The sequence below is a fragment of the Battus philenor genome, unplaced genomic scaffold, assembly GCF_028537555.1.
Source record: "Battus philenor isolate CCGP_79_NKW_IND1 unplaced genomic scaffold, ilBatPhil1.0.hap1 SCAF_21, whole genome shotgun sequence".
Lineage (NCBI taxonomy): Eukaryota > Metazoa > Arthropoda > Insecta > Lepidoptera > Papilionidae > Battus > Battus philenor.
Genome location: NW_027181684.1, coordinates 6,588,263 through 6,602,021, shown reverse-complemented (window position 1 = coordinate 6,602,021; position 13,759 = coordinate 6,588,263). Strand labels below are relative to the sequence as shown.

The 13,759-nt window shown below is 31.6% G+C and overlaps 2 protein-coding genes across 2 annotated transcripts; one reads left to right on the top strand and one right to left on the bottom strand.

The window, feature by feature from the left end:
* The first annotated feature begins 934 nt into the window (after positions 1-934).
* Positions 935-8,160, top strand: LOC137923163 (uncharacterized). Its single transcript, XM_068766316.1, has 5 exons — positions 935-1,307; positions 1,379-1,532; positions 2,455-2,555; positions 3,196-3,319; positions 4,941-8,160. Exons 1-5 carry the CDS (start codon positions 1,062-1,064, stop codon positions 5,039-5,041), a joined length of 726 nt encoding a protein of 241 aa, XP_068622417.1. The 5' UTR covers positions 935-1,061; the 3' UTR covers positions 5,042-8,160.
* IntS3 (integrator complex subunit 3) lies at positions 6,785-11,937 on the bottom strand. Its single transcript, XM_068766315.1, has 5 exons — positions 11,738-11,937; positions 8,976-11,573; positions 8,780-8,905; positions 8,571-8,699; positions 6,785-8,297 (listed from the first exon to the last, which is right to left on the bottom strand). The coding sequence occupies exons 1-5, from the start codon at positions 11,810-11,812 to the stop codon at positions 8,232-8,234; spliced, it is 2,994 nt and encodes a 997-aa protein (XP_068622416.1). The 5' UTR covers positions 11,813-11,937; the 3' UTR covers positions 6,785-8,231.
* Positions 11,938-13,759: the final 1,822 nt, after the last annotated feature.

Below are 13,759 nucleotides of genomic sequence, written 5' to 3'. Positions count from 1 at the left end.
CCCCCAAAACGATCAGTACCGTGCATGCATGGTTCAGTAAAACGTTCTCCTTCTCTTCTCCACATACGTACACGAATGTCATCGCTAAAAAACTTAACTTTACACTCGTCTGAAAAGAGTACTGTCCTCCAATTGTCCATGGTCCAGTCCAAATGCTCACGCGCAAACCTCAAACGTGTTGCCCGGTGAGCCCTTGTTAATTTTGAATGTTGCCCGTCCTCGTGGAGTCGATTCCGAATGGTTTGATCACTAACGCGTGTGCCAGTAGATTGCTTTAGCCGGGATTGCAAGGTCCGGGCGGTTGTCGTGCGGTCCCGGCGCGCAGTCAATCGTATGTACCGGTCTTCTGGAGCAGTTGTCCAGGAAGGATTCGAGCCACATCCATCCTTCTAGCCACACTACCTGTCTCCTGGCACCGCTCCCATACGTTTCGAATAGCTCGCCGTGACACACCAAGGCGAGATGCAACCGATCTTTGCGATTCTCCCTCTTGAAGCAAAAGAACTGCCCTTGTCGAAGTTCCATCCATATGACGACGAGAACCTGTCATTGTAATCGGGAATAATGCCGAAAGGAAAAAAACACAACTAAACAAAGTGTGATCAAAGTATTGCGCTTATAGCAAGACTGAGAACACAAACGGATAAATTTAAGCACTTTACTTTTTTGTCTACCCACTTGAAATCAACAAAAAAGTTAACTTTTACAACATTATGAACCAATAAACATGTGTGCTAGAAGTGGTAGTGCTTCATTTTGTCAATGATTAATATATGAGTTATTTATAAACATGATTAGAGACAAAGTTGCGGTCGGCCCTATTTTGTTTTGAGTAGTTTATATTATTGATTATAAATGCGTTTTCTTTTTTAATATTTAGTAATGTTATCCTATATGTATCTGTGCTTGATACGGTGGGAATAAATTAAATTATTTTAGTCTCTGGTTTAACTAACAAAAAAATCATTTTTGTGCTGTCACTACGATGATAATAGTTAATAGTAAATAATAACCCCGACAAAATTTACAATACAAGATAACTTTTGTACTAATACAATATAATGGATGATTCTAAAAAAGACAATCAACCACTCACTGTGGAAGAACTAAAAAACAAGGGCAACGAATGTGTTAAAGATGGAAAATTTATAGAAGCTGTTCTACATTATACTCATGCTATTAAAATGGAACCTAACAATTATGTTTTGTATAGCAATAGATCGTTAGCGTTCTTGAAGTTAGATCAACATTATTTATCCCTACAAGATGCGAATGAAACTGTAAAATTGCAACCTCAGTGGGCAAAGGTATAGTAATGTTTCATTATTTTTGTATGAAAATAACCAATAGGTACTATTAGTATTTATCTACATTGCAGGGTTATTTTCGACGCGCTGAGGTCGAAGCTGCCAGCGAGCTCTATGATGAAGCAATCATTTCTTATACAAGAGCTTTGCAACTTGATCCTCACAATCCTAAGTTAATTGAGTCTATTCAACTTATAACCGACAAACAGAAGCAGAAAGTTAAAGGTAAACATATTTGTTACTCATATTACATTTTTAAACTTTTTTTAAATTGGGCCTTGATGTAAACAGGGAAAATGATAATGTTTTATATTTGTTGTAAAGTATGTATATAGTTCCCAGTGTTCTTTTTGCACTCATATCAAAAGTTAAATCTTTATCATTATTGTTGGTGACAGACGCCCATTGGATGATGTAGGCTTTCCCCAAAGATCATTAGAAAAGAAGTCTTGTGCTGCCCACATCCAGTGTCTTTCAGCAACCTTAACATAGTTGTACCTTAACATAGTTGTTGGTCCATCTATTGCAGAAACTACCATCATCATGTCTTCCAGTTTATGGTCACACTTGAGATCTTTCAGCCCCTTTCAAAAGCCATTGGGGCCGAAAAGACATTAAATATTATTATATATTCATATTAATTCATACATTTTACTTCTTTCTCTTCATTATAATAAAGCGAAACTAAATATTTGTATTAGATTGTAAAGATAGACCTCAACATGAATATCAAACAATGTTTATTTTAAGTATTTAATTGTAATTACCATTGTTTTATACAATTAAAGTTTTTATTTATGGTTATAAAATTGTAAGTATTCAACAACAAGATTATAGTAGAAAAATGTGAAATGCAGTAAATTTTATTTATTTTTAAACAATCACCTTTAAATTTTTTCTATTAGTAAAATTTTATATGAATTGAAAAATTGTTTATATTAAATCATAGGCTTCTCACTTTTTTATTTAATTTTTTCACTTCAGTCCAAAAGATAAATGGCAATTAGTATAGTATTTTTCATTATGTTACTATTTCTTCTTAGTGTATTAGAACTTTTTTTTTATATTTAAAAAGAAAAAGATGACTAAAGCTATAAAGTTGAATATCTACATTCATTTATTAAATATTATTTTTTTGAATTTCCAGGCAATCAGAATACAATTTGGATTTGCACATGTTTAGGACTAATTATTGGAATATTAGTGGTAATATTGGACTATTGTTTCACAACAAGTCCAACATTAGGGGTAAGCATACACTTTGCACTATGTGCTAAAAAAGTTGCTTTTTTATTGTAATGGATTTATACCTAAAATGTAACTAAATATTGCTAGGTCAATATTTAAGTTGGAAATAAAATTAATAATTTGGCATTTAAATAATAAATGTTAAGGCAAAGAAAAGATTAGTCTATTTTAGTGCCTTATTAATTTAAAATAACTAAAAAAAATCCTGAAGTGGATTGTCTCATGAAATCTTAAAGCGTTAATGAAGAACAGTAGACTTTTAATAATCATTAAAAAATCTTGCCTCCAATATAAGCAACTTTCTTATCAACTATTCTTTTGCTGGAAATAATTTATTGAAAGCATAATTAATTTGTGCATTGATTGGTTTGAGTTTTAAATCAAACTTATCTTCAATAAGGCAAAATAGATTATTCCAAATAAATAATTGATGAATTTTTGGAATGTTGTTGAAGTGAGACTTTTATAGTTTTTAATGGAGAAACTGTTAAAGAATTTTTTTAATATTTTATTTTTTCTTACTGAGTTACATTTCACATTATTTTAAATGTAAATATTGAATAAAACTTTACGTACTTCAGAAAATGTCTTAACTAATATGTTTGAGGTGTTTATTAAAGATTTGTAATTTTTTTTTCAGCATCCTTTCAGCATGGTAGCATTTTCTATAGCCTTAGCTGGTTTAGGTTGGTCTATTGGCAAGTCTGTCACTCTGATGAATACATGGAGTGCTGGCAAATCTCTTCAACCTCCAGAAGATTTAGGTAACATTTTATCATCATTATATTACACAGGGTAATTGGTTATAGGTGTAAAAGCTCTAAAGGGGTGAATGTATTATCTCATTTGCTATCAATTACTGTATGGTGTACCCTATTGAAACTATCAATAGATTTAGAAATAATAGATATATTAACATAGTAAGAAAAATAATTTTCTACATGAAGATTATTACATATTAAAAATAATGACTGTTTATTATCTGTACTCGCAAAAGATGTACTGCCAAGGTTTGTTGCATTCCAGTAGAAAAAATAAATTTATATTACCTATTTCAGAGTTACCACTTTGTTAATCGCTAAAATAGATGTAAAAAAGGTTTGAAGCTCTTTGCTCATAAATAAGCTATATATTGGCCTTTTTAAAGCTTTTACGCATATAACCTATTTCGTATAAATTAAGCTGCATTGCAAAAGTCATTATGTTCAAAATTCGATTTATATTAGTTTTAGTAATTATGGCCATAGAGTCAGTCACTCGATATACCACTTAACGCATTACTAATATATTATTATAGAAACTTAGTAACCATTGGATTATGTTCTAAAAGCTGGCACGCCATTTAGTAAGCCGGTAGACGGCGCGAGGGAAAGACACTGTGACAAGTGGATCGACGACATAGTTAAGGTTGCCGGTAGCACAAGACCAATCATTGTGGCTATTTTTAGGGAAGGCCTGTGTCTTGTGAGTCTATTGAGTTTCTAACGGCCGTTATGATTAAAATGAAGTACAATGGAAGGTATGAGTGTTTAGGTAGTGATGTATTCGGAAAGATAATCCAATGTATGTATACAACAGAAAGCTTCACTGAGAAAATTGCATTTAAATATAATTTAATATTTCAACTAAGAAAAATAGCATCCGAATACTGTCTCTGATGATTAGACACGCTGCGGAGCCCCGAAAGCCGTATGGTTGGTATTACAAGGCGCGCTTTTCGTCTTAAGTTAGACGAGAGATGATTGACGTTTCGAACTACTCGTTCTTGTGGCGTCGCAACTTTATTCGCCCGTCTGTTACCTTAAGTACGTGTACTTTAAAATCTCCACTTTAAAGATCGTGTGCGATCAACCGTAGCTCATCTCGGCTCGCAAGTGCTAACAAGCACAGCGAGTTATGTAGTTTACTATTTACTTATAATTATACTTTTTTTTTTGGTAAACTTTGATGTGCTCTTGTTATTATAGAAATAAAAGAACTGGTTATTGAATCGTCTGTCTACATGTTATAAAACGATTAGCATTTACATTTTTTTCCCAGTCAATAATTACTAAAATTTTAATGTTATACCCTGTTGTTTTTAGTAATTATTAAAGAAAAAAAATGCAAGTACCTTAAAGAAAAAAGCTAAAATGATATATGAAATTATTAAATATACTAAAGTTAAAACCGTGAACAAATATTTTAAAATATCTTCACGATAAAATTTTAAAATTTATACCAGCAATACTTGGTAAAACTTGATATTCCCTATTTAATAGCTGGCATGGACTTCACCACAACCAGCCTTATTTTGGAAGTGTACCTCTGCTCTAGACGTTATTAATACAGTTTCTGAAATCGTTTACTAAGTATTCATAAACATTTTTTTATTTTTATTTTCAGTTGGAAGTGATAGTCCAAGTAAAGAGAATGTGCAAACAGAAAAAAGATCAAAATATAGTAAAGCGCAAGCTCGGCAAAGGTATAAACAAGGAAGGCTTTAGTGAAATAACTGAATTAATTAGATGATAATGGAATTATGGGCATATATTACTTGTTTTTACCAATGGTACACAAAAAACCTACATACATCTATTCAACAGTTTTGATTGTCTTGTGTTATGACTATAGTATTCTATTGGATTGTATAATTGCAGTTGTGATGCGCTTATTACACCCAATTCTTTTTTTAAGCGTTTTAAAATAATTCGATTCACTTACGAAAATAAATAGTCTATTTAATGGAAATTTTATGTTAGAACACGAAAGTAGATTTTTTTATTTCTAATTTTATTTTAATCTAGACAGCAACAAAAAATAATTAATGGAAAACCGTATACCCTATAAATGTATTTATGACTTAGATATACCTGTGTTTATGGGGTATCAACAAAACAAAATAATCGCTTTTTTACCCTCATACAGCAAAAACAGCGAAAAGTATTTCGGTACTCAGTATTGTATTCAAGTATTCAGTATGTAGACATGTTTAATTTAAATTGTTGATAACTTTTTACATCTTCAAATTTACCTACATCATTATTATTATTTTAAATCGTTATTACTATGGCTCCCATATTAATAAATTACGTTTAAAGACAAGCACTTTCAAAAACAGAAAAAATGAGATGCAAGTGAAAGAGAATAACTGACAGGTTTTCAAAAAAACCTGCATGTCGCTATGTTAATAAAACAAGGGCTGTTTCTGTCGAAGCTAAGGAATATGCTGCTAAAAGCTTTTCGAATAAAGAAACACAAATGATTGAATAGTACGGTTATAATCTAGATCTAATATTTAAAGCTGTCATAGACTGATTTTTTTTGTTTTATAAATTCATACAGATTTCATTACTTTTCTTGGACAGTTTTTCAGCAAAATATAGTTGAACATATATATATATATATATATATATATATGACAAGTTTGAACATATTCTCAAATTTACCACATGTCTCTTGTTAGTTTTTTTTCAAGCTTTTCTAAGCATTGTATCTACTAAGTAAAAAAGGAGTTGGGTGTAGTATTTTGAGAAATTTCCAATATCTCATTCCAATGGACAAGATATTTTTATTCTACTTGTCTCAATTTCATAGCTTTTAATGAATTAAGTAAATGTTTCTATTGTTACTAATGTTTCAAATCTAACAATTGTATTACCACATTTGTCATATGAGACTTGCATGCATGTCACATGCAATTACTTAAAATATACTTCTACGGATATAGTTGAAACTTTCTGCTATGAATTCAATCTGATGATAACCAAGACTGAACTTTAGCATTTGCTCTTGGAATACATTGTTAAAATAATAAATTTATAATCTAGATGAATATTTTCTCTAGCTTTGTGCCTTAGTGAAAGTGTGTATTTGGTTGTATTAATAATAAATAAAAAGGTAAGAGTAACAATCACTGCCTGTACATAGTCTGTTCACAAATCTAAAAATTAAAAAAAACTAAGAAAATGATTATTTCAACACCTGTTTTATGCAAATGTTTGTTGTTATGAAATTGTAGGTCTTTAATACTTTGTATTATTACTTTGAGGTTTTCATTTGACTATATTACAGACTATAAACTATTACATAATTATTTTAGTAGATGACTACATGTGTAGATATAAAATATTGCATAAAACATCTCAATAATATGACGGTGTTAAGAAAATTTGATAATTTCTTCTCAAACTACATGTTTCTTAGAGATAACAGATTTCATGTAAAAATATATATTGACTTAACCCTGTGTAAACAAACTAAAATGGATAAAAAACCAATTGAGCAAAATTACAATTGATGTTATTTATTTAAACTCATTGTCAGATTTATCCATACTAATAATATTACTGATAAACTAATACTTATTAATTACATTGTATAAACCACATCACAACCCAGGTCTATTTTGTTGTTCATATGTTGATTATGGTAATGTGTTGCCATGCTTAATTAAAATATGTATATAATATATATTTGTAAAACTTAATTTGCATATTGATGGTTTTTAGACAAAACTAATATTTATACACTTACATGTGTTCATTGTAATTCTGTAAAATATAAAAACAAATCAAAGATACGCAAAGTACACTTTTGGACTATTTTATACAAACAATCAATTGACTTGTATCATGGTAAAACAAAATAATTTAAGCTACTTTTTAAAAATTGTACTATAAAAATAGACGTAAATAAATATGTACATAAATTCAAATACCAATAAGACCCTAAACAACAGTTTTATTAACTTTGTTAGAAATTATAAAAAAGCAATAATTCAAATGGATAAATGAAAAGTCCCTTAAGGGGAAATACTTTATTGATCTTAGTGTAAAAGGTATTTCAAAAAATGTATCTGTACAACGTATTTTTTTAATATTATTGGTCTCATGCCTTACACTTAAATAAAGTTCAACACAATATGAAGACTAAAAATCTATACAACAATAAAACATTATTATATTAACTAGTAATGGTGTATAAATTTACAATGCATTTGATGATTGACTGACATGGATGTTCACCTCCAATGCAGACTTGGCATTTCTCACAGAAATGCACCTAATTTTCCTTGTATCCAAACACTTTCATTTGTGCAATTATTTCATTAACAAAAATAAACATTTATTATCTTTTGAAAACTCAAATTTAAAAATAGTACAAACTTTTTACAAAATGGAGTCAACTTGTAATAATCCTTAGAATAATTTGTCCTGTAAAAATTGGTTATATATACACATTGAGAAATGAAAATTAATTCATATTAAAAATAGTGTTATTATGTGCATAGTATTCTAATGAAGGCAATTGTTAATATTTAATTAACATATACTCAGTACCAAAATATCAGTGATTTTTTTGAACTAAAGCATGCTAAGTGATTTCTTTCTATAGACATGGCATATAAAGATATATATGGCATGATACTTAGCTTAAGATGTTCTAGAAAAATTGATACTATATTAATTACAACTCCAAGATATTTCTCTGTAGTATTATTCTAAGGAATATACAAAATTTTTATTAAATTGAATCTTCATTCCATACCTGAGATATGTAACCTGAATGGTTGGTTACTTTTAACATAGGGTAACCAATAAATGTTTACATATTATATTATAAATATTAAAATTAATTTTATTTGAATGTTGCACGCTTGTGTTTAAATTTCCCAAACTTTCTGAAAAACTCTCGTCATTCACTATCTGAAATAGCTTTTTTCCGTCTTTTTGCTTGTTTAGGTTTAACAATCTCTTCTTCCTACAACAACAAATTTTCACTATTATTATTTACGTTTTTAGTTTGCAGAAACATTAAAGTTGTTAAAAATAAAATTCCTCAAAATGTTATTGGTAAAAAGTGGTGGATATTAGTAATTTGTCACTATTGACGAGTTATAAATTGAAAATGAAAAAAATTACACAATCTAAAATTTTGTAATAACAATGGAAAAATGGTATCATGCCACTTTCTTACCAATAGAAACTTATATACAATTAGTCTATAAATTTATTATAATTATTAAATAAGTACCTCACTGTCTTCATTAGAAGAATGTAGATTTTGGTTGAGTGGTAATGAATTTGAAATCAATTTTCTCGCTCTTCTAGATATTGGCAGTTCATCTTCCCAAGCTAAAGAAAACAGTTCACTGTATTGTCTCTGAAATTAGTTTAAAGACATATTATGTTACTTCATAACATAAACATAGTCCTATTGTGGAAAACTAAGCCAACACTTACCCGTAAGCTGTCACTACTATTTGACTGTGATTGTTGTAGAGCTTTTTGCATACATTCCATGTTAAAAATTGACATGTCATCTTGATCAACACAACAAACCCTTATCTGTTCTAAATGACCTAAAACCTGTAACAGGAGTTAGAAATTATCAACTACTACATAGATAATAAAATAAATAGGGATTATAGATGCCTACCAATTCAGCAGAAGGTGGTGCATTTGGAGGTATGTTGTGTTTTCCAGGACGTTTTCTTTTATTTGGACTTGTACCGGGATAACGAGTACTTAATAACACTGAAAGCAGGTCACCTACTTTATCTTCATAGTCTTGACACCAGTACATAACAGTGGATACAACAAAAGTGTCGTCATCATCCACTGTCCTACAAAATAACTGTCTAAGAACATCTGCTGTTGGACGTTCTTGCTTTAACATTAACAAAACTGAGGTAACTGCTTCAGCATGAGCCTTATAAGATAACTTAGGAATGATTGGTAAGACATCTTCAACTGATATGTCATGAGCAGTTAGGAGTTGCCATAAGCAATATTGTTCGAAAGTTTCCCATCCAAGACTAGTAGAAAGCATTGTAGTAATATCATCAGACTTAAACATCATTAAGTTTCCCTGTAAGGTTAGGCATACCAGGCGTTGTAATTGAACTGCATCTAATGTTGAAACAATTACATTTAGCAACTTTATATGGTTCTGTGCTTGATCCTTAAACTCTCTATAGATATCAGGAATCAACCATACTAAAAGATTGGCATCATTTTCTTGACATTTCTCGAAGTCATTTGCCAAATTGTCAGCAAGCTTCAGCTCTAAATGACTACAATAATTTTTATATATATCAACTTTAAATTTTACATTTCTTCTTCTACCAGCATCACGTTCTGTTCGCCGCTCACGTTCATAGAATACTTTTAAATAAAACAATAAACAGAATCCTATACTATGAAAAGAACCTTGAGCATGAATTTCTTTAAAAATTTCCAATACTAGTTTCCTCTTTGCTTCAGTTCCTTCACCATTTAAATAAGCAAACATGGCAAATATAGGTGAATCTAAGGCAGCCTCAAGTTCTACTGGTTGTGGATTAGGGCTGATTTTAAGAGGAGGAGCATCTTGTAAGATAGCTGCAAATAAATCCGCAAGTGCTGTTGGAGTTGGCATAGGGCTACCACATGCATTTAAAAAGGATGTTGTTGCAGTTGTAGAACGTTCGTCTAAGAGTGTTTCAGCAAATGGGCGTAAAATTAAAGGTAATGCTGCAGCAAGTTCAGGCCGTTCTCGAGCTCGCACTTCTGATAGAGGTATATCATCGTCATCTGTATCTTCAGTTAAAATAGGTTGTGTTTCTTCTTCATCATCTGAAAATGCAGGTTCATCTGACCCCACTTTAGGTAAGTCTTCATTTCCTTCATCACGAATTCCAGAAACTCCCTCACCATTGGTGTTGTTGCAAAATTCTTTAAAGGTTTCTCTAACAGTTGTTCGCAATTCCCTATCTAGTTTTGGTGAATCAAACAAAGGTTGTAAATTAGGGAGAACTCTTTTTTCAATTATTTGCTGAAGAGAGTTGAAAATGCCCTGCCTGACTTTGTCAGAGTATGGTGGATAGAAATTAGGAATGATTCTACATAAAAAGTCAAGTAATGTTGCAGTAACAGCTGGATGTGATCTCATGGAATGATGCATTACTAAAATTGCTGGTTCAATGTTCATAATGTTATCTTTATCTGGCTCATAAAATAACCAGTCATAAAATAGAGCTAGTTTAGCATTAGATGCAGCTACGTTAGATGTGCATGTGGTAAGAAGCCATCCTATAACTGCCCATCTTGGAATGATATCCGAGCAAAGCAATTCATTTGTGGGATGAATCACACCTACTATAAACCTTATCATATCACTGCGAAGTGACTGAGATTCCGGAGTTGCTAGATATTGTCTTTGGAACCATTCCTGGTATTTTTTATGATGGCCAAACCTCACTTGTGATGTTAAGAATACAAGTTTTCTTTCCATATCAGGTGTAATCCTTGATTGCAAATATCTTCTAGAAGTTCTTGTATGTAATAATTGAAGAACATTTGTGAAATTAGGACACAGCGATCTAGGATTTATAAGAATGTCTTGCCATAATTGGTTGAATTCAGGAATGCGTGCAACATTTTGAAGTAAACGAACCAAATCTCTCCCTAAAGTCAAAACATCTGTAAAATGCTCTCTTATAAGTGCTATAACAAAATTAACTTCTTTTTGACGCAAAGACATTAGATGTGGTATATTGTGATCTTCAATTAATCTTAAATATGTATATACAACCATGCAAATAAGAACAGGATATTTTTCTAACCACATTCGATTTTCAATATACATATCCAATAGAGATTCAACTAAATATATATTTTTTGGTGTTATATCTCCTCCAGATGCATATCGCATAAGGTTCCAGCATACATTGTCTACTCCTGTAACTGCATTCCTCATCATTTCTTTTATAAGCCATAATAATTGGTTTCGAGTAGTGTCTTGAAACTTTAAATATCTTTCTAAAATTAGGTTAGATAAGTTATTAAGCACACATGTTAATCCATCTCTAGTTATTAGTGTTAGGTCTCTGTAACATTTAGTTGCATTATGAGGTTCAGTTAGGATAGACATTAGCATCCCAAGTGATACATCTTCATGATTCTTACAAACAGCATTATTAAGAGCATCATGGGCTTCTTTCTCACTGCAGTCGGCTACAAGAGATTGAAAGAAGATGTATGCTCTTTCATACCTCTGCAAAAGAAACAACAAAGTTAATTACATTATCAAATTTTTCGTAACTTATTCAAAGTTTCGCGCCATGAATACAGCGCCGCCGTAACAACTATGAGAAAATTGTGGTTTACATGGCCGACTAAATTACTCTTTGTTGAGGAAGTGTATATTTTTATCAATACCTCTTCAATTTCATCTTTGTTTTCTATAACAGTGCACACAAAAAGTTTAGGTGTATTAACTTTTGTCTGCTCCATAATTGTTATATTTACACTTTTATTTTAAATATCCAAAGTATGTCTGCATGGCTACTGCCGCTGCCACTACCGTGGGGAGAAAAATACACATATATACTAATACAGAATACTTTACACAGATTAAAAATATAGGTTGACATATTCAAATTATTTCAAGGAAGTGATGGCGAAGATTTGTGTTGCTATTTACATAATTTTATTCCTGTTTTTTAGAGGTTCAGGACCTTTATATATTTTTATAATCTTTTTGACAAAGAGTTTTTCATAGTAAACGTACGTAAGTTATTAAATGTTTTTTATACATTATTTCACAAAGCGTATTTCAAGAATAATTTCGCAATATATAAATTATGTTTTTCCAACATTAAATTATTTCTTTGGTTTCTTTCGAAATGTGAGAAGTTTACCTGAAACCTAGCAGAAACAAAGCTTAATAAAAGTTGGACACTCGACTTGGGTAAGACATATCAGTAAGACATATCACATGGTCGGGAGGCCGCTGTTACGAAAGCTTCACTGACTTCGAGATTGAACCTAAGATTTTTCAAAGAGAGACTTCCCTTTGGACTCTCACTCTCTATGAGTTCACCATTTAAAAATAAACGTGCTCCAGGGGAATCCCGCTGTAGTGATCGATAGATATTGTAGCTATCCAATTGAAGCTATATACAATCGCCCAATTGCTAACCTATTAAGCTCGATCAATGCCACACTTGAATTGATCAGAGAATATACATCCTATTGATAGAAGACGTTTTGCAAGTAACGCTTAAACTCCTGGCTGTCGATATATTTTAAGTTAGAAGTAGTTAAGAAGAATGTACAATCGTCTTATTGACAGACGCCGCATTTAATAACTGCTAAAGTGCAACAAACGTATTTTGGCAATACCACCACTCTGTAATAGAGTTCTGTATGGAAGAGCCGCTCATTTTATTTCTCACAATGGAGTCTTATTTCATTTGCGATAGAGAACTTCTCCTTTTAGATTTTAAATTTCGAAAAGGAAGGTCTATAATATTTTGTGGAACGTTAGACCCATGAAAGTTTTTTTAACTTCTAAAAGGCGAAACGAAGGTGTTCATTTTAATTTCGTTTATTTTTAACGTGTCTGTCACTATTTTTTTCGTATAAATTTCTCAACTCCTAAAGTGGACAAAATTACAAAGCTATTTATAAACTGGCGGAATGAATATCACAAATAGTTCCCACAGTCACTCGGCATAAGATTGGCTCGTTGTGGCGATTTGTGTCAATGTAGTATTGCCTGCTGCACGCTAGGTATTAATCGATGTGCTATGTTTGTCAACAAGACGATTGATCATTCCTTGCTTAAAGTATTTCGTCGTTCGGGACCCGCGGTTTAACAAGTGGACATATACTTTAGTCGTTACTCCAAGTATATCGTCTAGACAAGAAGATTATTCTTTTTTCGCATAAAGGGTAGCGTCGATCAGGACTCGCGAATTAGGAATTGGGCGACTGTATGTAGCTTCAAGTGTGGCAACTACAATAGCTATCGATCAAACTGTTATAGCCGGATGTTATTAGGGCACATTTATATTGAAATGATAAACGCATACAAAGAGTTGTTGGGTAAAACGATGTAAACTTCAGCAATGCTTCTAACCTTGATGGGGTAAACATACCTTTGATGTAATGGCATCGTGACACGCTGTAGAGTAGTGTTTCCGAAGTTAGGGCCGTGCCTCATAGGTGGCCAATTTGATTGCCAAGTGGGGCAATTCGAAGATTCTACACGAGATAAGCCCTTTAGTTTTAATATCAAAATAATGTATGCTACATAGGGGGGTGTACAAATTTTAGAAAGGCTAAGGCCAGGCATGGTATAAAAAAAGCTGGAAATTATTGCTATAGACCATCATTGCCGGTTAAAATAGTACATAACACAAAAAAAATTAGTGCATTGATACTATTTACACGAAG

What these genes read in the sequence shown, in the direction of transcription:
- IntS3 (XM_068766315.1), bottom strand. Translation starts at nt 11,812, where the DNA reads ATGGAGCAGACAAAAGTTAATACACCTAAACTTTTTGTGTGCACTGTT. An exon ending in CACCACCTTCTGCTGAATTG is followed by an intron (nt 8,906 to 8,975) that starts GTAGGCATCTAT and finishes CTCCTGTTACAG; the next exon opens with GTTTTAGGTCATTTAGAACA. An exon ending in CTTCTAATGAAGACAGTGAG is followed by an intron (nt 8,298 to 8,570) that starts GTACTTATTTAA and finishes TTGTTGTTGTAG; the next exon opens with GAAGAAGAGATTGTTAAACC.
- LOC137923163 (XM_068766316.1), top strand. Translation starts at nt 1,062, where the DNA reads ATGGATGATTCTAAAAAAGACAATCAACCACTCACTGTGGAAGAACTA. An exon ending in TGCAACCTCAGTGGGCAAAG is followed by an intron (nt 1,308 to 1,378) that starts GTATAGTAATGT and finishes TCTACATTGCAG; the next exon opens with GGTTATTTTCGACGCGCTGA. An exon ending in ACAGAAGCAGAAAGTTAAAG is followed by an intron (nt 1,533 to 2,454) that starts GTAAACATATTT and finishes TTGAATTTCCAG; the next exon opens with GCAATCAGAATACAATTTGG.